Raw genomic sequence first — 24,132 nt, 5'->3', positions numbered from 1 at the left:
GTGTTAAGTTTCCACAGTCTGTGATGATGTGGGGTGTAATGTCTTTTACTGGTGTTGGTCCATTGTGTTTTTTGAAAACCAAAGTCACTGCACCCGTTTACCAAGAAATTTTGGAGCACTTCAAGCTTCCTTCTGCTGACCAGCTTTTTAAAGATGCTGGTTTCATTTTCCAGCAGGATTTTGCACCTGCCCACACTGACAAAAGCACCAGATGTTGGTCATGGTGTTGGTGTGCTTGACTGGCCAAGAGGAAAATGAGAAGCAAGAGACCAAAAAAAAAAAGCACAGATGAGCTGAAGGTTACTGTCAAAGGAACCTGGGCTTCCATACCACCTCAGCAGAGCCACAAACTGATCACCTCCATGCCACGCCGAATTGAGGCAGTAATTAAAGCAAAAGGAGCCCCTACCAAGTAATGAGTACATGTACAGTAAATGAACATAATTTCATTAAGGCCAACAGTTCACTAAAATAATTTTTTTATCATTGTTATTTTTATTGGTCTTATGAAGTATTCTAATTTGTTGAGATAGCAAATTGGTGGGGTTTTGTTCAATGTGAGCCAAAATCATCACAATAAAAAAAAAAAAAAAAGACTTAAACTACTGCAGTCTGTGTGCACTAAATTTATTTAATACACAAGTTTCACAATTTGAGTTGAATTACTGAAATGAACTTTTCCACAACATTTTAATTTATTGAGATGCACCTGTAAGTGTAGTCACTGAATGTATCATGTAATATTGCTGTCTATTCAGAAAATGAGACGGTGGACTCTTCTGAGGTGGAGTTTGCATGTGGAGTGAGGAAGTGTCCTGAGAAATACACCTGCAGTGGCAGCTGGATTGGGCCCAATGATGGCATCACTCAGTTTGACAACATCCTGTTTGCAGTGCTAACAGTATTTCAGTGCATCACTATGGAGGGATGGACGGCTGTCCTGTACAATGTGAGTTCCTACAGCAGTAACATTTAAAAAAAAAAGTCAGTTCTATAGTTGACTGGTATTTCTTCTTTTTTGGTATTTTTGGTTACCAAAATTATAACATTTTGGTAACCAAAGAGTCTCTAGTCCCTGTCGGCTTCCATAGTACCATAGAAAAATGCAGTTTTACAAATGTGATAAACGTAGCTATCTAAGGAAAGATTGTTATCAAATTGCACACCTAGGTTCCACGACAAATTGACAGAGCAGCCATCAAGTCTTAGACAGCATTCTAGGTTATTACATGCAGAGTTTTTATGTCCTTTAATTAACATCTCTGTTTTTAGATTTTAGCAGTAAGAAATTACTTGTCATTCAGTTTTTTTATATTGACTATGCATTCCATTATTTTTTCAAATTAGAAAGTTAACACCGTGTTTCCTGATGATATCTCCCAAGTGTAACATGTAAAGCGTGAAGTGTAACGGCCCTAGTACTAAGCCTTGAGCTACTCCATACTGCACTTGTGATCGATATGATACCTCATCATTCACTGCTTCGAATTGATGGCAGTCATATAAGTACGATTTAAACCTTGCTAATGCACTTCCATTAATGCAAACAAAGTGTTCTAGTCTATACAAAATAATGTTGTGGTCAATAGTGTATAACGCAGTACTAAGATCCAATAGCACTAATAGAGAGATACAACCACGATCAGATGATAAGAGCAGGTCATTTGTAACTCTAAGGAGAGCAGTCTCAGTACTATGATACGGTCTACATTCTGACTGGAAATCCTCACAGATACCATTTTTCTCTAAGAAGGAATATAATTGTGAGGATACTACTTTTCTAGTATCTTGGACAGAAAAGGGAGATTCGAGATTGGTCTATAATTAACTAGTTCTTTAGGGTCAAGTTGTGGTTTTTTGATGAGAAGCTTAATAACAGCCAGTTTGAAGGTTTCGGGGACATATCCTAATGACAATGAGGAATTAATAATAGTCAGAAGAGGATCTATGACACCTCTTTTAGGAGCTTAGATGGAATAGGGTCTAACATACATGTTGTTGGTTTAGATGATTTAACAAGTTTATACAATTCTTCCTCTCCTATGGTAGAGAATGAGTGGAGCTGTTCCTCAGGGGGTCTATAGTGCCCTGTCTGATGCGATACTGTAGCTGAAGGCTGAATGGTTGCAATTTTATCTCTAATAGTATCGATTTTAGAAGTAAAGTATTTTTCATAAAGTCATTACTGCTGTGATGTTGGGAAATGTCAACATTTGTTGATGATTTATTTTTCGTTAATTTAGCCACTGTATTGATTAAATACCTGGGGTTATGTTTGTTTTCTTCTAAAAGAGACAAAAAAATAATCAGATCTAGGAGTTTTTAATGCTTTTCTGTGGGATAGGTTCCTTTCCCGCCAAGCAAAAAAAAGAAAACTCTAGTTTTGTTTTCCTCCAGCTGCGCTCCATTTTTCGGGCTGCTCTCTTTAGGGTGTGAGTATGCTCATTATACCATGGTGTCATAATGGTTTCCTTAACCTTCCTTAAGCGTAAAGGAACAACTGTATGTTAGAAAAGAGAGAGTCGATAGTTTCTGTTACATCATCAAGTTGTTCTGAGGTTTTGGATATGCTAAGGAATTTGGATACATCAGGAAGATAACTTACAAAGCAGTCTTTTGTGTTAGAAGTGATGGTTCTTCCATACTTGTAACAAGAAGTAGAATTTACAATTTTGGCTATATGAAGTTTGCACAAAACTAAATAATGATCTGAGATATCATCACTTGGCTGCATAATCTTGGCTGTTTACAACTACATCACTTGGCTGTTTAATTGACTTGGCGCCGGTACAGGATGGCTGCCTCCGTGACGTGCTCTGCATATGTTTTTGTCTTTTTGTTAGTTTTTCCTGTCTTTAGTTATATTCCTGCAATCAGTTTCACCAGGGATGAACTGCTGAACATTCGGCAGAACGCACCACAAGATGTTTTTCCGGATTTCAATTATTCAGACGTTTTACTGAATATTGTTATCGGAGGAGCAGCGGCGGCGGGACATGCTTTTACATCAATGAACGGTGGTGTACAGATGTAATTGTGTTAAAGAAGATGTGCTGTCCTAATCTAGAAATGCAGTTTGTCAACTGCAAGCCGTTCTATTCGCCGCGGGAGTTTCACTCGCTCATTCTGGTTAGTGTTTACATCCCTCCGCAAGCGCAAGTAAGTCTGGCTTTACAGAAACTCGCTGAGCACATCACAGAGATAGAACAACAACACCCGGACTCTGTTTTAATCATTCTCGGGGACTTTAATAAAGCCAATCTCTCCCGTGAACTGCCAAAATACAGACAGCATGTTACCTGTCCCACCAAAGACAGTAATATATTGGATCACTGTTACACCACAATAAAGGATGCATATCACTCTGTTCCACGAGCAGCTTTGGGACGTTCTGATCACCTTCTGGTTCATCTTATACCGACCTACAGGCAGAAACTAAAATCAGCTAAACCTGTATTAAGGACTGTAAAAAGATGGACTAATGAAGCAGAGCAGGATTTACAATCTTGTTTTGACCTCACTGATTGGAGTGTTTTTGAAGCTGCTGCCACCGATCTGGATGAACTCACAGAGACCGTAACATCATATATCAGTTTCTGTGAGGATATGTGTATTCCTACCAAGACTCAACTAAATTACAACAATGACAAACCGTGGTTCACTGCAAAACTCAGACAGCTCCGTCAGGCCAAAGAAGATGCTTACAGGAAGGGGGACAATGTCTTGTATAAACAGGCTAAATACACACTGGAAAAGGAGATCAGAGTGGCAAAGAGGAATTATTCTGAAAAAATAAGGACTCAGTTCACTTCCAACGACTCAGCATCAGTGTGGAAAAGTCTAAAGAAGATCACCAATTACAAGACACCACCCCCCAGCACTGTGGAAAATCAACGACTGGCAGACGATCTGAACGAGTTTTACTGCAGGTTTGAAAGAACACCCATCACCTGCCCTGAACACCTCTCCACACAACCGTTCACACCAATAACAACTCCTGCAACCAACCCTGAATGCCTCTCCAAACAACCGTTCACACCATTGACAGCTCCTGCAACCCATCCTGAACACCTCTCCAATCAAGCACTCTCACCATTCACACCTCCTGCATCCCCCCTCTCCCCCACACCTGCAATACAGATCAGCGAGGATGCAGTGCGCCAGGTCTTCCGGAAGCAGAAAAGGAAAAAAGCACCAGGCCCAGATTGTGTTACACCAGCCTGTCTGAAATCCTGTGCTGACCAGCTGGCCCCCATCTTCACAAAGATCTTCAACAGATCGCTGGAGCTGTGCGAAGTCCCTTCATGCTTCAAACGCTCCACCATCATCCCCATCCCAAAGAAACCCAAAATTACAGGACTAAATGACTACAGGCCTGTGGCTCTAACGTCTGTAGTCATGAAGTCATTTGAAAAACTGGTGCTGGCCCACCTGAAGGACATCACTGGACCCTTGCTAGATCCTCTTCAGTTTGCCTACAGAGCAAACAGGTCTGTGGACGATGCAGTAAACATTGGACTGCATTATGTTCTGCAATACCTAGACAGACCGGGGACCTATGTGAGGATCCTGTTTGTGGACTTCAGCTCGGCTTTTAATACGATCATGCCAAACCTCCTCCTGCCCAAACTAACTCAGCTCTCCGTGCCCACCTCCGTCTGTCAGTGGATCAACAGCTTCCTGACAGACAGGCAAGAGCTAGTGAGGCTGGGAAAATACACATCCAGCACCCGTACAATCAGCACCGGAGCACCCCAGGGCTGTGTTCTCTCCCCACTGCTCTTCTCCCTGTACACTAATGACTGCACATCTAAGGACCCCTCTGTCAAGCTCCTGAAGTTTGCAGATGACACCACACTCATCGGCCTCATTCAGGACGGTGACGAGTCTGCTTACAGACAGGAGGTTAAAGAGCTGGCTGTCTGGTGCACTCTCAACAACCTGGAGCTTAACACGCTCAAAACAGTGGAGATGACTGTGGACTTCAGGAGAAAACCCCCTGCACTTCCCGCACTCACCATCATGAACAGCACTTTGACTGCAGTGGAGTCATTCAGGTTCCTGGGCACCACTATCTCTCAGGACCTGAAGTGGGACATTCACACTGACTCCATTGTGAAAAAGGCCCAGCAGAGGTTGTACTTCCTTCGCCAGCTGAGGAAGTTTAACCTGCCACAGGATCTGCTGAAACAGTTCTACTCCACCATCATCGAATCCATCCTCTGCACTTCAGTAACTGTCTGGTTCAGCTCAGCTTCTAAATCGGACCTCAGAAGACTACAGAGGGTAGTCCGGACTGCTGAGCGAATCATCGGTTCAACCCTCCCTTCTATTCAAGAACTGTACTTATCCAGAGTGAGCAAAAGGGCTGTTAAAATCACTCTGGACCCCTCACATCCAGCACACTCCCTCTTTGAACTGTTGCCATCTGGTCGACGCTACATTACTCGCTACCATTACTCCTTCGACGCTACATGACGCTACCATTACTCCTTCGAGGACAGCTAGAAACCTAGGAGTTGTGATGGATCATCAGTTAAGCTTCACAGACCACATTGCTACAACTACCCGGTCCTGCAGGTTTGCCTTATACAACATTAGGAAGATTAGACCCTTCCTGTCAGAGCAAGCAACCCAACTTCTTGTCCAAGCTCTTGTTCTCTCCAGACTGGACTATTGTAATGCTCTCCTGGCGGGCCTTCCTGCATGTACTGTCAAGCCTCTGCAATTGATTCAGAATGCAGCAGCGAGGGTTGTCTTCAATGAGCCAAAGAAAGCTCACGTTACTCCGCTCCTCATCAGGTTACACTGGCTACCAGTAGCTGCTCGCATCAAATTCAAGGTACTGATGCTAGCCTACAAGACGACCACTGGCACGGCACCAACTTACCTAAACTCATTGGTTAAATCTTATGTGCCCTCCAGAAGTTTGCGCTCTGCAAGTGATCGACGCCTTGTGGTACCATCCCAAAGAAGTTCAAAATCACTCTCAAGGACCTTTTCCTGGACTGTCCCCAGCTGGTGGAATGACCTCCCAATCTCAATTCGTACAGCTGAGTCTTTACTCATTTTCAAGAAACAGCTAAAGACTCATCTTTTTCGCCTGCACTTAACCAACTAACACTAGCACTTTTCCTTTTCTTGTCTTTTAATTTAATAAAAAAAAAAAAAAAAAAAAAAAAAAAAAAAAAACCTACCTATGCGTTCTATACTAGACTAACTGAGACTTGTCATGGCACTTGTATACTGTTGTTGTTCTCTTGTTGACCTGACTGCTTCTGTTGTTCTCATTTGTAAGTCGCTTTGGATAAAAGCGTCTGCTAAATGATTAAATGTAATGTAATGTAATGCTACAGAGCACTGAGCACCAGAACGACCAGACACAGGAACAGTTTCTTCCCTCAGGCAATCCATCTTATGAACAGCTGATACACACTGAACACACTACACTTTATATTTATATACACATACACTTAATTTATCTAACACACATACTTAGTATACACTTAAATTTTGCACATAATATACATGTACATACATAACTGCATTTTTGTAATATACCTGCCTACAATTGTCAATTTGTATATTGTCATTCCTTGTCTACTTATTTGTATTTTTTGTATTTTTATATTCTTTTATTATGTGTTTTATGTTCTGTCGCTGTCATTCTGTTGTACTGCGGAGCTTCTGTCACGAAAACAAATTCCTCGTATGTGTAAACATACCTGGCAATAAAAGCTCATTCTGATTCTGATTCTGATTCTGATTCTGATTCTGATAATTACGACAGCATCATCATCAATTCCATGTGACAGTATTAAATCTAGAGCATGATTTCGACAATGAGTAGGTAAATGCTGATCCCAATGCATCTTTTTTATTATCAACATGGATATTAAAATCACCAACAATTAAAACTTTATCTGCAGCCAGCACTAACTCGGGTGTAAAATCAGCAAACTCTTTAATAAAGTCTGTATGATGCCCTGGTGGCCTGTATACAGTAGCCAGTACAAACATCACAGGGGATTTATCATTAACATTTGTTTCTCTGGATAATGTTATATGAAGCACCTTTACTTCAAATGAGTTATACCGTACTTGAAGCCCGCCCTCTGAGAAACACTGAAAACATTGTTCTAAATTGAAGCAACACCTCCCCCTTTGCCTTTTAGACGCGGCTCATGTTTATATGTAATCTTGGGGGGTGGACTCATTAAAATCATGTAATCATTAGGTTTTCGCCAGGTTTCTGTCAAACAGAGCACATCTAGATTATGATCAGTGATCATATTAATTACAAAAAGTGCTTTCGTAGAAAGGGATCTGATATTCAATAAGCCAAGCTTTATAATTTGTTCATCCGTATTGCATACTTCAAGATATCTTCTTTTGTGTTCAACAGAAGAAAGAAACTCATACAGGTTTGGAAAAACTCATATAGGTTTGGAGTGAGTAAATGTAACACTATATATTGACAAGCTATAATTACTATAATAATAATAAAAAAACACATTACCAAACATAAACTATAATATATATAAACTGTATTTAACAAAGCGCCTAACCATAATAATTTTGAAAGGATCGTTTTCCACTAAAGCTTTACTTTATGCACTGATTGTCGTTGTTTCTCCACAGACTAATGATGCTTTGGGGCCAACATGGAATTGGATATATTTCATTCCTCTCATTATTATCGGCTCGTTTTTTGTGCTCAACCTTGTTCTGGGTGTCCTTTCTGGGTAAGAATTTCCACAAATATTTTATCAAAATTGGAACTGTCATTATTCCTGCTCATGCTGTCCCAAATTAGATTTCTGGCATTAAAAACAAAGGAGATATTTGTGTGTGTGTGTGTGTGTGTGTGTGTGTGTGTGTGTGTATGTATATATAATATGGATATTATATATATTTACCCATGCAATTACAATAAATGTGGACTGGAGTTTTGAAGCATCAATGGGAGGCAAAAGCGATATATCAGTATTATTAAGGTCGTTCATGTAACTTGAGTTATCTTCTAGAGAAATACAGTATGTTTGAACAATCACAATGATGTGAACTCATCAACCAGATCAGACTGTTTCGTGAAGAAGCATTCACATCCATTTTGTGTACCAGATCAATTATTTGCTCATTAATCAGTAAGACTATTTCTTTAATGGACAATCAAAAGTGCATAAAGGATGGTTATATTAGGATTTTTTGTGAATAAAGATGAATGTCTGTCTTATAGCTTTGTCTGAATTCGTATTAATTATTTTTATTATCAGGGGTTAGTGTTATCAACACTGTGGATATTAGAAAGGTCTTAAAAAGTCTTAATTTACCCTTTCATGAATGAAGGGAATTAAATTGGAGCAAAAAGTCTAGAGTTCATAGTCAATGCATTAAATGTTGCAAACACTGCAGAAATTAGTATCTTCTTTAATATCTAAACATCCATAGAAAGTAAACAAAATAAAGTGAGTTTATCTTTCTGAGCGCCTTGGCAAATATTTGTTTAGAAACTTACTGCATTTTAATTTAGTTTCTCAGAAAACAAGATTTCTTATGTTTCAATAAAGCACTATATAAATGCATCATTCATTTATTCAATCTTATGTTGAGGAAATATATATATATATATTTTTGCATTAGAAGGTTGCGTAAAAGTTATTTCCATATTCTGGTTAAGCTGTTTTTTTTAAATTATGTGTTTACTTTTTGTGAAATCAATAAAAAAGCAAAGCAGATCTGTTGAAAAGCAGGGTTATTATAGTTAACTAAAGCTAAAAATATATATATATATATATATATATATATATATATATAGTTTTTTTAGTAATATATAGTAATATAATTTTCTTTAATTTATCTTTAAAAAGTCTGACATTTACCTTTATAGATCCTGCCTGATTATACTTTTAAGATGTTTGTTTGGTACTTTTGTTCATCTTGAAGGCTCCAGTCCCCATTCATTGTAATTGCAAGGAGAAGCATGTCCAGATTAAAAAAAAAAAAAAAAAAAAATTCATCCAATAATTTCAAGGTTTGATTTGTAAAAATGAGTGCTTATTTTGAAGAATTGACTGAATGAGAGAATTATGGCCTTGTGGTGGGTGGGCTGACAAGTGCACTCTCTGGATGACTGCTTCACCTGGGATTGATTAGTGTAGCTGCTCTTGCCTCCAAAGTGTTTCTCTGCGCCTTTAAGGTCAAAATCTGAGAAGCACTTAAATGATGTCCATTCTATTAATCGTTTATTGAATTATGTGAATGTGTGTAATTTCCTAAATCTTTCTTTAGGGAGTTTGCTAAAGAGAGAGAGAGGGTGGAGAACAGACGTGCCTTCATGAAGCTCAGACGCCAGCAACAGGTGGAGCGAGAACTCAACGGCTACCGGGCCTGGATAGACCGAGCAGGTACTGCCAATCATTGTAAAGGGCTCATATGATGCTTTTTTAAAGATCATTATTTTGTGTATTTGGTGTAACAGAATATGTTGACATTCTTTAATGTTCAAAAAACACATTATTTTTTAAATACTGTACATTATTGTATGTCCTGTATGCCTCGGCTCTCTCAAACGCATCGTTTTCTACAATGTCCCTCCTTCCAACAAGCGCAGTCTGCTCTGATTGGCCGACTGACCCAGTGCATTGTGATTGGTCGAACACCGCAAGCACTCGTCGGAAATGTAACACCCCTTTACATAATCATGAGCATCATCTTTTTTTAAATAAATGTAAAGACAGTTAATAATGTCTTTAGTTTTACCATCAGTTCAAGCCCAAAAGAGGAAGAGAGTCTCTGGTATGTGAAGCTGGTATGTGTTTGCCGAACACAAGCCACGGACGGTTAAGACAGCTGACTCCACTGTGTGACCCAGTCCCTGTCTCAGTCTCTCTCTCTCTTACACAAACACACACACACACACACGCAATGCGCAAAACTCTGCATTTGAACATTCAATAGCAAGTACTTAAACTAATAACGAAACATACTTCCCGTAGCTGATTCAGAAGCACCAGATTGTCATAGCAAAGTCAGAAGTACCTCCTCTCCTGTGTTACTGAAACCATGCCTTCTTTCTTTAGTGAACATTTGGGCAGCATTATGCAAATATTTCCACAAAGTGATGTAGAGATGTGGGGGCGTGGACGAGTCTTAAATTTGATAAAGAATATCTCTTTGGATTTGAGACTTTAGTCTTTGCAACTTTACAGATCTTCTTCATGCACCAAGAGCTGGTACCACTCCAAAAGGAAAGAAAAAATTACAATCGCATTATTTGACCCCTTTCATCTAAAATAGTACTGGTTATGCAACTTATGTTCAGATCTGGATTTGAGGACTTGATATGTGTTTGCTAAATATTTGTACAGCTGTACAATTTGTTGTTGTCCTTGTTAAGAACAGAAAAATACAATGTTTATAGATATATCTTGGAGATTGTAATGAAGGATGTACAGTATTTTTTTAGCATGCACTTTTGACTTTTTTGTCAGATGTTGTGATCCTGCAGTTCCTGGCATTCATTGAATGATTATTTTAAAGGAATAGTTCACCCAAAAATGAAAATTTGCTGAAAGTTTACACACCCTCAGGCCATCCAAGATTTAGATGAGTTTGATTCTTCATTGGATTTGTATAAATGTAGCTTTGCATCAGTGTCTCATCAATGGATGCTCTGCAGTGAATGGGTCCCATCAGAATAAGAGTCCAAACAGCTGATAAAAGCATCACAATAATTCACAAGTGAAACACAGCACTCCAGTCCATCAGTTAACTTCTTGAGAAGACAAAGCTGAAACAAATCCAATAAAGACATTTTTAACTAAATTATGGGGGTCCATAATCCGTAACAACACTTTCACCAGTAAAAAAAAAAGTAATCTGGTCTCAATCAGGAGAGAAATCTGCACAAATCAAGCACCGTTTACAAGCCAAACCAGCTCTAAACAAATATGTGGCTGGTTTGTGATGTGAGAGCCAACAGGAGATGGTTTCACTGGAGGAAGCGTTATTATGGATTATGGAGCCATATTTTAGCCAGAAGCAAAGGTTTCAAGTTAAAAATGTCTTAATGATAGATTTGTTTTTTTGTTTTTTTTTACAAACACACAGCTTTTGTCTTCTCAAGACATTAATTTATGGACTGGAGTGGTGTGTATTATTGTGATGTTTTTATTAGCTGTTTGGACGCTCATTCTGATGGCACCCATTCACTGCAGGGCATCCATTGATGAGATACTGATGCAATGCTACATTTCTCCAAATCTTATGAAGAAACTAACTCATCTACATCTTAGATGTACTGAGGATGAGAGTATTTTCAGAAAATTGTCTGTTTTGGTTGAACTGTTCCTTTAAATAATTTGGGTAATTTAAATACCTTGAAAAATACAGAAGGCTTTCACTGTGGCAAAAGTGCTCTTGAGAGAAGAGGAAAGAAGAAATCAAGTGACTTTTAGCCCGTTGATGTGGTAATATCTGCTGATGTAAACCTTACATGTTACAGTAGCTTGTAGAAACACACCAAATCCTCTTTGTTTGTGATGCTTGATTGTACTGAATTCTCAGACTTGCACTGCTGCTATGCCAAAGTATCTACAGCTCACTGCTGTGGTGTTAGGTGCTTGTTTTATGCAATATTTGTTTGTAATCTTTGGCTTTTTGAAATCGTTTATTTATTTATTTATTTTTGGCTCAGTAATTTCAGCCAGGCTAGCGAAGTTTCACTGTCTTTACCCAGGTTCAGTGACAGACCGTGCTCTGATTGTGTACTACACCTACACTACTCTTTTCACATTTCACCCTGCCACCCACCACCTGAACACTACATTCAGGTGAACATGAGTGTGTGAAGCTGCTCATTCTCCCACGCAGTGAAGGGTCAAAGGAAAGGTGACACTGACTCACTGAATGGAGTGTTTGCATATGTGCCTGTCTGTGCTCAGAATAGTTGATGCTTCTACAGTACAGCAGATCACTTTTAAGGGGCCTACAAATTGTCTTTTTTTTCACAAATCAGAGTGAATAAACCAATAATTGATTTAATTAATGTTGAGTAATTTTATTACTTCATTGTTAATATATTATATCAATTCTCTCTCTCTCTCTCTCTCTCTCTCTCTCTCTCTCAAAGAGGAAGTAATGCTTGCAGAAGAAAACAAGAATTCTGGGAGATCAGCGTTAGATGGTATGAATTTAATTTTGAGTACAAATAAATGTGTTATTAAATGTAAAAAAAAAAAAAAAAGTACAAATAAATAATACTGATGTTGTTGATTATTATGTTATTAATAATCATACATTTATAATCTGGGGAAGAGTTAAAGATAGCATTAAATTATCTTCTATAAACATAGATGACCCATTTTCAGAAAATAATTTTGAAAATATGTCCATAGGTTAGAATTTTTTTTTTCTTTTTTTGCAGTAGTGAGACTATATGTGGTGCAAACATTGTTACTGAAATGTTGAAATGTCCAGTTGTCTTGTAGTGATCATTTTTTCAAAGGTTTCTTACAACATTATATTATAATGATTTTACCCAAAATATAGCACAATTTAAACAATTATTTGTAATATTCTAAGAATGTTAAAAGGTCCAGTTTTCTTGTTATGATTGTAACATTATTTAATGGTTACAATAATGTTTCTTATAACGTTCATCAGGTACAAATAACATTATATATAGCTTTTAAAAATATTAAAGAAAGTTATGGGAATGTTCTTTTTTAGCTGGGTAATAGCAGCTGCAACAAATACTTCCAGACGGTAACAGCATATTTGTATAATCTTTTAACTACTAAACCTTTATAATAAGAAACATAAGGCCAACGCGTGGTGATATTTAACCCTTTTAATTTTTAGTTTTGAAACGGGCCACCAGCAAGAAAAATGCAAGGCGACGAGGACCGGGAGAGGAGAAATATTCTGAAGTCTCTACTGTTGGTGAGTATAATATAAATGCCACCTCTTTGTTTTGACTTGTCATGTTTTACACTGTGTAATCTTATTTATGTTTGAGATACAATTCAAAATGTGTCATCTTAAAAATTTGTCTGAAGAGATAATAAACAACCACTGTCGACACATATTCCATGAACTCATCTTAATTTTTCAGGCTTTTGAAATAACACCGCTGACTTTCTAATAGGAAACAAAGAATACATTTCTAATGAGATTCTGTGAGACTATGGATATATCTAATATTTATGGGTGTGTCAGGTGGCCCCCGCCCGAGGGTTGGTATACGGACAGCGAGACGAGGGCCCGCTGCTTACTTGCGGCGCAAGGAACGCATGTTGCGGATATCTATTCGTCGCATGGTTAAAACTGACAGCTTCTATTGGATAGTCCTCAGTCTGGTGGCGCTCAACACCATCTGTGTTTCCATCGTTCATCACAACCAACCGGAATGGCTCACTATTATTCAGTGTAAGTATCACATTCACCCCAATACTACTACTGTACTATTTGTAATAATCATTATGATAATTAATAAATGGTATGAATTTATTGCCATTAAATTTGAAGTCTGTGCAATCAGTTTTACTAATTTCATCATTCATAATACTTTCAGTTGTAGATGAGGTTTTAGGGTTTTGTTGATCAAATATGTTAAGCTGCATTTGTTTAAAGATTTGCATCAGGTAAGTGTAGGAAGAGGTTAATAATAATAATGCAGTCAAATAATGCATAAAAATCTGGTTAGTTAAAAGCATGCTTGGACACAGCGGCCACTCCTGAGCTATACAAATATGCTAATTGGTGTTGCTACAACCATTTTGTTCCTATTAATATTATGACCTCCAGAATAAACCTGTGTGTCATCAGCATAGCAATGGTGCAATGGTAGGAAAAACTTATGATGGGTTCCAGTGATGTAGTGTATATAGAGAAGAGGAGGGTTCCAAGAACGGATCCTTGAGGAACACCAGTGACCAGTTAATTTGATAGGAGGATCTGATGAGTCACAGTGACATAAACAGCAGATAAATCTAGCTGAATGAACACTAATGATTTGAACTCAGCTCTCGCCCCCATAGCATGTTTTTATCCCTACTTTGGGCATCTTTGGTCATATCTACATCAACTTATGAGAAAAATTTTCAGAGCATTTCTCCACCCCCACTCTATCTTCTTTTCTGCACTGCAGATCCATGATAATCAGCCACAAAATTAGTCATGACATCCATTAAATTGTGCATCAGCTTCATCACTGATGGTTGAGGAGTATGACCCATTGTAACATTAACAGTTGTGTAGATGGCTGTAAGCATATTACTCAACTGGAAACTATGGATAAATGCCCAGGTCTTACTTGAGACACATTATGCAGTTTTTTACAGATCTGGTGACAAAACAAAATAATAAATTTCAAGGGTATGTATAGACAGATAGTCAAGAATCTCTTGGATAATGACATCTCAGTCAACAAAGTGGTGGCTGTGCTGCTTCACACAGCTTCAAGACAGCATGCAGACATAAGGTGAGATACCTTTAGCTGTGGTGCAAAGACATCAATCTAGTTCTAAATTTAATTGAAACCAAAGCGATGGTTGTTTTTTCCAAGGTGATGTTGAGGTAAAGAGGTAAAATGGATACTACACTCAAAAACGAAAATTCCCTTATCATCACTCACCTCCAAAATGGATGCTTCAAATACCACACAAAATGAACAAATCCATACAACACCAGCTGAAAAGTGATGCAACGTACAGCCAAGTATGGTGACCCATACTCAGAATTCATGCTCTAACCCATAAAAGTGAAAATATTTACATTTTGTGGGTGACTTACTGACAATTTGCAAGAACACAGACACAACCAGCACATTTCCATGATGACCAATCCAATCTAACAAGAGCATGGGTTAAGACATGATTTTTTGGGGGTGATAAACAATGGTGCAAATACCAAAATGAATTGACTGCCGCAAGACCATACTAACATTGCATGATTCATTTAAATACTCTCCTTCCATAAATTTAGCATCTGAAAGGGAAACTCCTACAAATGCATATTCATTAAGGTCAGCTGCTAAAATAACTTCTCTTTCATTGCGTCTTTAGTAAATCCTGACAGTTGTGTTTTTTTTTTTTTTTTTTTTTTACATCAAACGAGGGTTTGCGGTGGCACAAGCTGTTAGTAAATCTGGCCCTTAGGGTTGTGTTTTAACAGATGCATTAGACCAGTGTCATTCGGTTTGCTAATCATATTCATTGCTTGAAAATAAGTTTTGTGGAGAGTTCAAAATGATCAGTAGACGGCCTCAGGGTTTGTCTAATACAAGTCAAACAGCCCATGGCGTATATAACTGGAGCACCATCTGTTACCCAGAAAGAAAGAATAAGTGACCAACGTCATGCAGATTTTAGTTCCATCCAGCTCCAACTAATGCTAGATATATCTAGTGAGTCTGACTAGCCCTTGGTTAGTTGGTGTTTAATTAGGGTTGGAGGGTTGAAACATTTTGACCAAGGATTTTGGAGTGTTTTTGATTTTGGAACCAGTTTCCCCTGGAAAATGAGCTTTGGCAGTAATTGTGCTCATTTTGAGTAGCAATTGGTCTAGTTTTATTACGCAGACCTGACAACCCTGTTGCGCAGTGAAAAAAAAAAAAACTGAGCGAATTGCTGGTCTCTTAATGGTCACTGCATTGTACAAAAAGCCACAATTTAAGATTTGGCTTTATTCTGTTCACAAATAAACAAAAAACTAACTAACCTATAGTGTCATTAGACATAGATAACATTGTGTCAGGTACGAAAACACTGGATCCAATTGCGAATGAGAAAGGTTTATTTAGTATTCTCAAGAGAACAAGACCAGGCAGGATGGAAAGCACAAAGTCTCTGGTCAGCAGTAGGTCCTTGGCAGCACAGAGACTGCAGTGGGCTGAATATCTTCGAAGCCAGGAAAACAACGGCGAGAAGAAAAACTTGGGCAATAGTCCAAGGCACTGGCACTGGCGGCACACCCCCTCAGACGACACGATATATCCTAAAAAGGGGACAGACTGTGAATGAAAAACGCATTTCTTCGCCTTGACAAAAAGCCCATTCTCTAACAGCCTCTGAAGCACTCGTCTGACATGCTGAACGTGTTCCTGGAGAGACAAAGAAAAAATCAATATGTCATCCCATTAAACATATATGAATTTATCGACCATGTCTCTCAACACATCGTTGACAAGTGCCTGGAAAATCACGGGGGAGTCGGACAGGCCGAAGGGCATGACCAAGTATTCAAAATGCCCCTTGGGGGTATTAAAGTTGTTTTTTTCCACTCACCCCCCTCCCTGATGCGGACCAAATGATAGGCGTTACGAAGGTCCAACTTTCTGAACAAGGAAGCTCCCTGCAGTCTCTCAAAAGCCGAAGACAACAGCGGCAAAGGATAAGTGTTCCTTACCGTGATGTTGTTCAGTCAATACAAATGATGCAGGGAACCATCCTCCTTACCCACAAAGAAGAAACCCGCCCCTGCAGGAGAGGAGGAAGGGCTAGAGAATCAGAAATATATTTCTCCATGGCCTCCCTCTCAGGAGCGCAAAGTGAGTATAATCTGCCCTTAGGCGGAGATGTACCTGGCAATAAGTCTATAGCACAGTCATAGGGACGATGCGGAGGAAGAGAAGCAGCCCAAACTTACTGAACACTTCCTTCAGGTCAAAGTACTCCCTGGGCACGTTAGGCAGGTCCATGGCTTGTTCAACCTGCAACACAGAACAAGATACAGAAGAACAAGCAGACACCAAACAAGACCCATGACAACTCTCACTCCAAGACATGACTGTGTTCTCACAGCAGTTTATGTTAGGGTTATGTAGTGTGAGTCAGGGCTGCCCCAAAACCACAGGAGCAAAAGCAGAGTCAATGAGGAGGAACCAAATCTACTCCACGTGGTTGCCTGACGTGACTAGACTCACCGGTCTGGTAGAGTGTGTGACAGAAGACAGGAGTTGTCCACCCAGAGCTTTGACAGAGATAGGATGAGTGATGGGAATGATAGGAATCCCGAGTCTGCATGGCGGGTCTCAATCCATGAAGCTCCCCTCTGCCCCAGAGTCCACCAAAGCGTCTGACCAGGAGGAGCATAGATTCTCGGGAGGATTCATCCAAGGCAATGCCACTCGTCAGTAACCTCCTCACTGCTGATGGGCCTTGACTTTTACTGGACTCCACAATACAAACAGAGTCCCTGTGCTCTTCTCCACTCCTTCTCCTCCCGGGAGAGGCGAGCTCTGCCCACCTGCATGGGTTCAGGATCGAATGAGGAACCGACCATATCGCATGGAGGGATGACGGAACAAATCTCCATGTCCGGAACCAGGCCTCTCTGTATCCGAAGTTCTTGATGCTGCAGCCGTGTGTCTACTCGAATGGCCAGGTCAATCAAACCATCCAACGTTGTGGGTAAGTCGAGAGCATAAATCTCGTTCAGGGTATATGGTCGGCCAACCCATGCAGAAACATGTCCCACTGCGCCTCATTGTTCTACCTATACTCCGCTGCCAGTGTCCGAAACTCAATGGAGTAGTCTGCCACCGACCTGTTGTGCTGCCGTAGATCCGCCAACACCCTGGCTGCCTCTCTGCCAGACACAGCTGCTCCCATACTGCTGTTCCCCACAGCGCTGCTCATCCTGACAGCACCATAATGACAAACACCACCTTGGACTCCTCAGTAGGGAATGATGAATGCTGCAGAGCAAAGAACAGTGAACATTTTGTCAGAAATGCATGACAGAGTTGGGGCTCACCCGAATAAGCAGCAGGAGTTGGCAGACGAGGTTCCGTGCTGTTGGTAGGTTGGTCGGTGGGTGGAACAGCGGATGATGGGTTAGGCGCAGTGGGTGTGTGGGCAGACTCGACTCTCAGATGTTGCAGCTGATTAGTAAGGTCCGAAACCTGCACTCCCAAGGCCTGAACTGCTCGACCGGTCGCCAGAATCTGCTCATCTTGATGATCAAAATGAGCGTTGTTATTCAAAATGTCTCTCAGTTCAGTAACATTCGCTGGATCCATAACGGGTCAGATCGCTATGTCAGGTACGAAAACACTGGATCCAATTGTGAAGGAGAAAGGTTTATTTAGAATTCTCTAGAGAACAAGACAAGGCAGGATGGAAAGCACAAAGTCTCTGGTCGGCAGTTGGTCTTTGGCAGTGCAGAGACTGCAGTGGGCTGAATATCTTCGAAGACAGGAAACGAAACAGGAAAACAATGGCGAGAAGCAAAACTCGGGCAATAGTCCAAGGCACTGGCACTGGTGGCTGAATAGTCCAAATAGAACAGGAACTGGAGGTGAACTGCACAGAGCGAGACACAGAGAATCAGTAACAACAATCTGACAATGAACATGGCAAACACAGGACTATATGTAGGACCCATAAACAAGATGCACCTGCCACTGATCTGATTATTTGTCAGCACAGCTGATGCTGATAGACAAACAGCCCAGAACAGTACACACGGAATGAATAGACAAACATGCGAACCGTGACACACTAATGCTAGTCACTAAAAATGTTATTTATTTGTTGAAATATGGAAGCCTTTTTTAAATAAATTCATTTATTCATTCATTCATTCATTCATCAATTTATTTATTGGTTTATTGTTTATTGTTTATTTATTCATTAAAAAGTGTTATATCATTGTTATACGCAGCAGTCACACATCATTACATTTCAAGTTTTATTTTTTACTTAGAATCCACAGAAAGAACATATTTTTATTTTCATAAACCAACGTACAATATAATACAATATTTTAAATGATTCATGTCCTTTATTCATTAAAATACAATATATCAACATAAGGCAAATGGCAATGATAATAGTCATTACAATTAACGTCTAATTATTGGCTGAAGGTTGCAGTCTTGCCCTCCAGTGGTTTTGGCTTAACCCTGCTCCCCTGGGTACTGGACAGCCCTGATCTATGGTGCTCAAATTAGCTTTCAGTCTGATCGCAAACTCCTCAAAGTATCGTCTGAATGTTGCTTCTGATAAAAACATCTGCAGCACTGTTTGCAGCTCTGAAAAACACATTTTATTCAGAGATGTGCTGCAACTAACAGAAGCACTTTAGGGCAACATTATGTTCTCCAGTGAAACTGCTGCTAATAAAATGACTACACAAAAATAGGCCTGTCAGACAGAAAAATGCCCCACTCTGCTCCTCCACATGTCAGAAACATTCTGTGTACTGATGACGGACATTCACTTAATGGTCCCTGCAGGTCTAGGAGTTGCTGAAATTACTCCATACGGCACATCCAGCACTCTGTAGCTCAAGGCAGGTGGTGTTGTCACAAAAGCTTAAGCTGTCAGAATCCCTACATTTTTATTTTAAAAGACAAGCAGAGGCTTTTGTCTGAGTTGACATCATATGCAATTGTTATGAATTACAAGGATGTTGCTAAGGCTAAATGCTTTATTCTAAAAATCTCAAATAATGACTAAAAACAAATACCTATTTGTATAACAAAACCCACCAGAACTGTCATTGATTTTAATGAGAGTGATGTAGTTTTGGTGCTTGCTGCCTGAGTAGACATGATGTTAATACTTCAAAAACCAAGCCTACAGTAAGAGTTTACCTCTTCAGAAATGTTTTGACACTTTCGGTTTTCAGACTACACAGAGTTCGTGTTTCTTGGACTTTTTCTTGCTGAGATGTTTCTGAAAATGTATGGTCTTGGTTTCCGTCTCTACTTCCATTCATCCTTTAACTGCTTTGATTGTGGGGTAAGTGAATCTTTTAGAGTTCATGTTTAAGTGTTACTGTAGATGTTTAAGTTATGTGCTTCAACTTTAAAAAGTAACATGGAGGTCCTTAGAGGACAAAAAATGTGTCATAAAAATATTATATATTATAACATTATAAATATTAAACAAAGTGACATAGATGTTTATGATCATGTCAAAAATCCATTGGTTTCAGGTTTTTTTCCCTTTAAATGCAAGTTTGTTTACATAACGCCACTGTATTTAATGTATAAAAATGTTTGTTTTTGGACAGAATGATGCTGTTTGCATTTATTTTTAATTTTTAAAAGAGAGACAAAAAAGAAGAAACTAGCAAATGAAAAAGACAAAAATGTTCTTAACAACACAATGGTTAAACCAGAGCATTTTCCAATAAAAAAATATAAAAAAAAAAATATATACGAAAAATCCTAATCCTACGAACCATAAATCGGATTAATCCTTATAAAAGCGTGATGTTATGTTTTGTGCAGGTGATTGTGGGTAGTATTTTTGAAGTGGTTTGGGGATTCTTCAGGCCTGGAGAGTCTTTTGGCATCAGCGTCCTCAGAGCTTTGCGTCTGCTACGGATCTTTAAGATAACAAAGTAAGTTAATAACATTTGTCCAAGTAGTATCATATGTATTCTTTCAAGAATTGTTTTTGCAAGATAGCCACCAGCAAATCCAAATATTCACAGCAAACTACATCTAAAGGCATCAGCAGGCATATAAATAGTGTATAAAAGTTTTTTTTTTTTTTGATTTATCAACAAAGGGTTGTTTATAAGTGTTGAATTTGTTTTATTTTTAAGTAAGACTCAGATACAAATATCATGGAACGTGTTTTTTAAATGCTGAAATATAGAAAAAAAATCATTTTATTTAATTTCTTCTCTTAAATATGGGATAATTCCATATTATTCTGTATGGTTGTCATTAAATTAATTTTCACATGTAATTGTGTTTAAAAACAATGAGGCTCTTGTGAGAATCCTGTGAGACACTTTTAACAGTAGTTCACTGTATGGTCAAATAATGACAGTGTAAAGAAACGGGTGATATTTTGTATGTTTGATTAGGTACTGGACATCCTTACGGAATTTGGTGGTTTCCCTCATGAGCTCCATGAAGTCGATCATCAGTTTGCTCTTCCTCCTCTTCCTGTTCATCGTAGTCTTCGCTTTACTTGGAATGCAGCTGTTTGGTGGAAGGTGAGAATGTGAGAGTCATTCTTTCAGACAAACATAAATATATACTGTACTCAAATGTGAAAACAAAATGTTACAACAATTTACAACAACAAATATACAGTTCAAATGACTCTGAAGGGGGAAAAAAATGAATTTAAATGAAGCCTTGATACCGACCTACACACTCTAACACCTCACCGTTCACACACGCATATGAGTTACTACATGATGCGGTGTGTGTCGCTTTTTGTGTGATATCCTGATCCGGCAGAAAATCCCTGTATCGGAGTGATACCAATACTGAATATCGGATTGGCGCACCCCTAATTATAAGCAAACCACACTGCATGCATGCAGAAATTTGAGACATTATCTTAAATGACAATGCAAGCAGCATGCTTCTGTCAGTGGAGAAATGCACACTTTTGTTTCGCACCCACATCATCTCAGTTATGTGGACATTCTCTCCGCTCACACACTTTTCATCAGTACACCATTGGACCTTCCAGAAACAGCAAAGACACGGATGCTGCATGACATATTGTGAGAAATTTATATAAGGTACATTCTGACCCATTGAATAGATGACTAGAGAAATTGCATAGATGTAAATTGCCACTGGCTCACCAGAGCGATGTGTCATGGCTTCAAGCTATAACAAATGGTTACCTTTGCAATCTGCATCAATATGAATGCTCACAAAGATGAAATAACAAGCACAAATGTCATTTTAACTAAAGCCATTGAAACACTTCTTTCTCTTGCACAGGTTCATCTTTGAAGATTACACTCCTACTAATTTTGACACGTTTCCAGCAGCCATCATGACTGTCTTTCAGGTAAGACTCCACAGATCACGAAGCATGTAAAAGTAGTAAATCATTTTGAACCATAAACTTCAAACTTCAATCATATTCAGCTTAATTATATTATTTAGTATGAGTACAAAAATATATCCAATTAACATTGCATGAACTGCATTAAACTGCATATTTTTTTATTATTATTTTTTCTTTTAAATTGGTTAATCCACCATAGATTCTTACTGGAGAGGACTGGAATGAGGTGATGTACAATGGGATTCGCTCACAAGGAGGGGTGCAGTACGGCATGTGGTCCTCAATCTACTTTATTGTTTTAACCTTGTTTGGGAACTGTATCCTTTTTAACTACTTTTGTGTGCTAAAAAAAGAAGAAAAAAAAAAAATTAAACAAAAAGATTTTTCCGTTTACATTGATTTAGTTTTGTAGTTTCACTTGAAAACAGCTTTGCAAGCAAGTAAAGCTTGTCATGTCATTCCATTCAAATCTACCCAAATTCTTGACGATGCTGTGAACAGATACATTGCTCAATGTATTCTTGGCTATTGCTGTGGATAATCTAGCCAATGCACAGGAACTAACTAAGGTAATACAAAGAAAGGTAAACTTGTAAATGTAATATTTTGCAATAAGACCAATGGTGTACCAGTAATAATCCCCAAAATAACATATTATGTATGTTTCTTATTAGCATACCTTTAATTATGCATCCAGTGCATTAAAGTTTGTGTGGATTTTATATAAAAGTAGTATTCATGCCCTTAATTAACAGTAAGTACATAGTGTATTAATAGTGTATGCTTTTAGGGAGGTATACTGAAGAGTATTTTTTGTGTTAGGAAGAAGAGGAGGAAGAGCTCTTCAATCAGCGTTATAAATCCAGAGATTTTGGCCTCTCAGAGTAAGTTTTTAAGTCACAACCTGTTTTTCAAACTAAGAATATAGTTTCGTGTCATGTGTTAAGAAGCTGGTAAGCATTCTAAGAAAATAACAAGAATTTGGTGTCGATTGCTGACTGTTGCAACTGATCTTCTTATGCTTGAGACATGCTTTTAAACCATTATGCCTCTATGCTACTATGTAATTTTTCAGTTCCATCAAAAACACAAACAGAAGTTTCATATATGAATGTACCATTTGTCTGTCACGTTTTTGATCAGTCTTGGTTCTGGTCAAATTTGATGTGGAAGAACACAAAACACTTCGAATGGTGAAATAGAATGACTAGATAAATTTCAGTTCGCCTTTAAATCTTGGTTATCGAGGGCGTAAGAATTTCATTATTTATTTATTTATTTTATTTTATTTTTTTTAATCTTTAGTTGCTAGGAAACTCAAGTGCCTACACCACGGGGGAATAGTGTGTTTATTTCATAGAAGAAAATCAATATGATATTAGAGTGATTACAAGCTTTAGCTTGGTACAGTGCAGTTTAGATTTAAAAGCACACAAAGTCACAGAGTCAGTACTGAGCAGAGGTCTTTGAGCAACTTGAATGTACCTAAGAGTTTTGAAGTCAGCTGAAAAAGTTATTTAGTTCATTTTATGTAGTTTCTCCACTCCTCCAGTGCAGCACACATTGAAAGAAGTTTCTTATTTTCTCCATCAAGAGGGGATTTTGCACTAGGTAATTACAGGAACTCAGATATAGGAACTGGCCACAAGGTTGGTCCTACTGGAACTAAAGTTTTTGCACCACCAGTAGGAACTCTTAAGTGACTGCATTGGATTTCCTCCATAGCGTAAAAGTTGCAAACTGCCTGGACTTCGGTGTTGGTCCATATATAGCTGTTTTCCATGTTCATGAAGTAAGTATGTAAACTCTGTTTGCATGGGCTTTTTAAAAATGGTGGGTGCCGGTGTTTTAAATGGCATGCATCACTGGAAGTTCGTATTCTGTTGGAATAGATCCTGCTCTGAAATAGGAGCTAATTTAGTCAACAAACGCCCCAAAAGTCATTTCTATAACTAAAATAGTTAGCAGTTCCTGTGGTGCGAACACGGCAAAAGGCAAAAATGTCCACCAATAGTTGTAGGAACTATGAAAACGTTCCTTCGGCTTCTCTCAGTGTGTAAGAGCATATAGAAAAGAAGGCATTGGACATAACCTGATAGTAATTAGAGTAACCTTAAGCACCTTGCTTAAAGCAGTTAACTCCTGGTGAAATATTAACCCTCAAATTTCATAGTGATCAGCATGAATCCAAAACATTCCTGAATATATGTGACATGGTTAATGTCATCTTAGATTCTTTCTCTGAAACATTTGTCTGAAATCAGTTTAGTAAATCAGAATCAGAATCAGAATGAGCTTTATTGCCAGGTATGTTTACACAGACAAAGAATTTGTTTTCGTGACAGAAGCT

General features: G+C 38.6%; 1 protein-coding gene across 2 annotated transcripts in view; it reads left to right on the top strand.

Moving 5' to 3' along the window:
• The window catches only part of cacna1eb (calcium channel, voltage-dependent, R type, alpha 1E subunit b), an 83,569-nt gene that overhangs the window by 11,407 nt on the left and 48,030 nt on the right, over positions 1–24,132 (top strand). For both annotated transcript variants that reach the window (XM_059502558.1, XM_059502557.1), the window contains exons 5-17: positions 759–949; positions 7,642–7,745; positions 9,292–9,407; positions 12,134–12,187; positions 12,865–12,945; positions 13,222–13,431; positions 19,639–19,751; positions 20,246–20,358; positions 20,833–20,964; positions 21,713–21,782; positions 21,982–22,099; positions 22,284–22,351; positions 22,605–22,666. In XM_059502558.1, coding sequence (XP_059358541.1) covers positions 759–949; positions 7,642–7,745; positions 9,292–9,407; positions 12,134–12,187; positions 12,865–12,945; positions 13,222–13,431; positions 19,639–19,751; positions 20,246–20,358; positions 20,833–20,964; positions 21,713–21,782; positions 21,982–22,099; positions 22,284–22,351; positions 22,605–22,666 — 1,432 coding nt within the window. The remainder of the gene's footprint in view (positions 1–758; positions 950–7,641; positions 7,746–9,291; positions 9,408–12,133; positions 12,188–12,864; positions 12,946–13,221; positions 13,432–19,638; positions 19,752–20,245; positions 20,359–20,832; positions 20,965–21,712; positions 21,783–21,981; positions 22,100–22,283; positions 22,352–22,604; positions 22,667–24,132) is intronic.

The sequence above is a fragment of the Carassius carassius genome, chromosome 20 (genome assembly GCF_963082965.1).
Source record: "Carassius carassius chromosome 20, fCarCar2.1, whole genome shotgun sequence".
NCBI lineage: Eukaryota > Metazoa > Chordata > Actinopteri > Cypriniformes > Cyprinidae > Carassius > Carassius carassius.
This window is presented reverse-complemented; position numbering and strand designations above follow the sequence as displayed.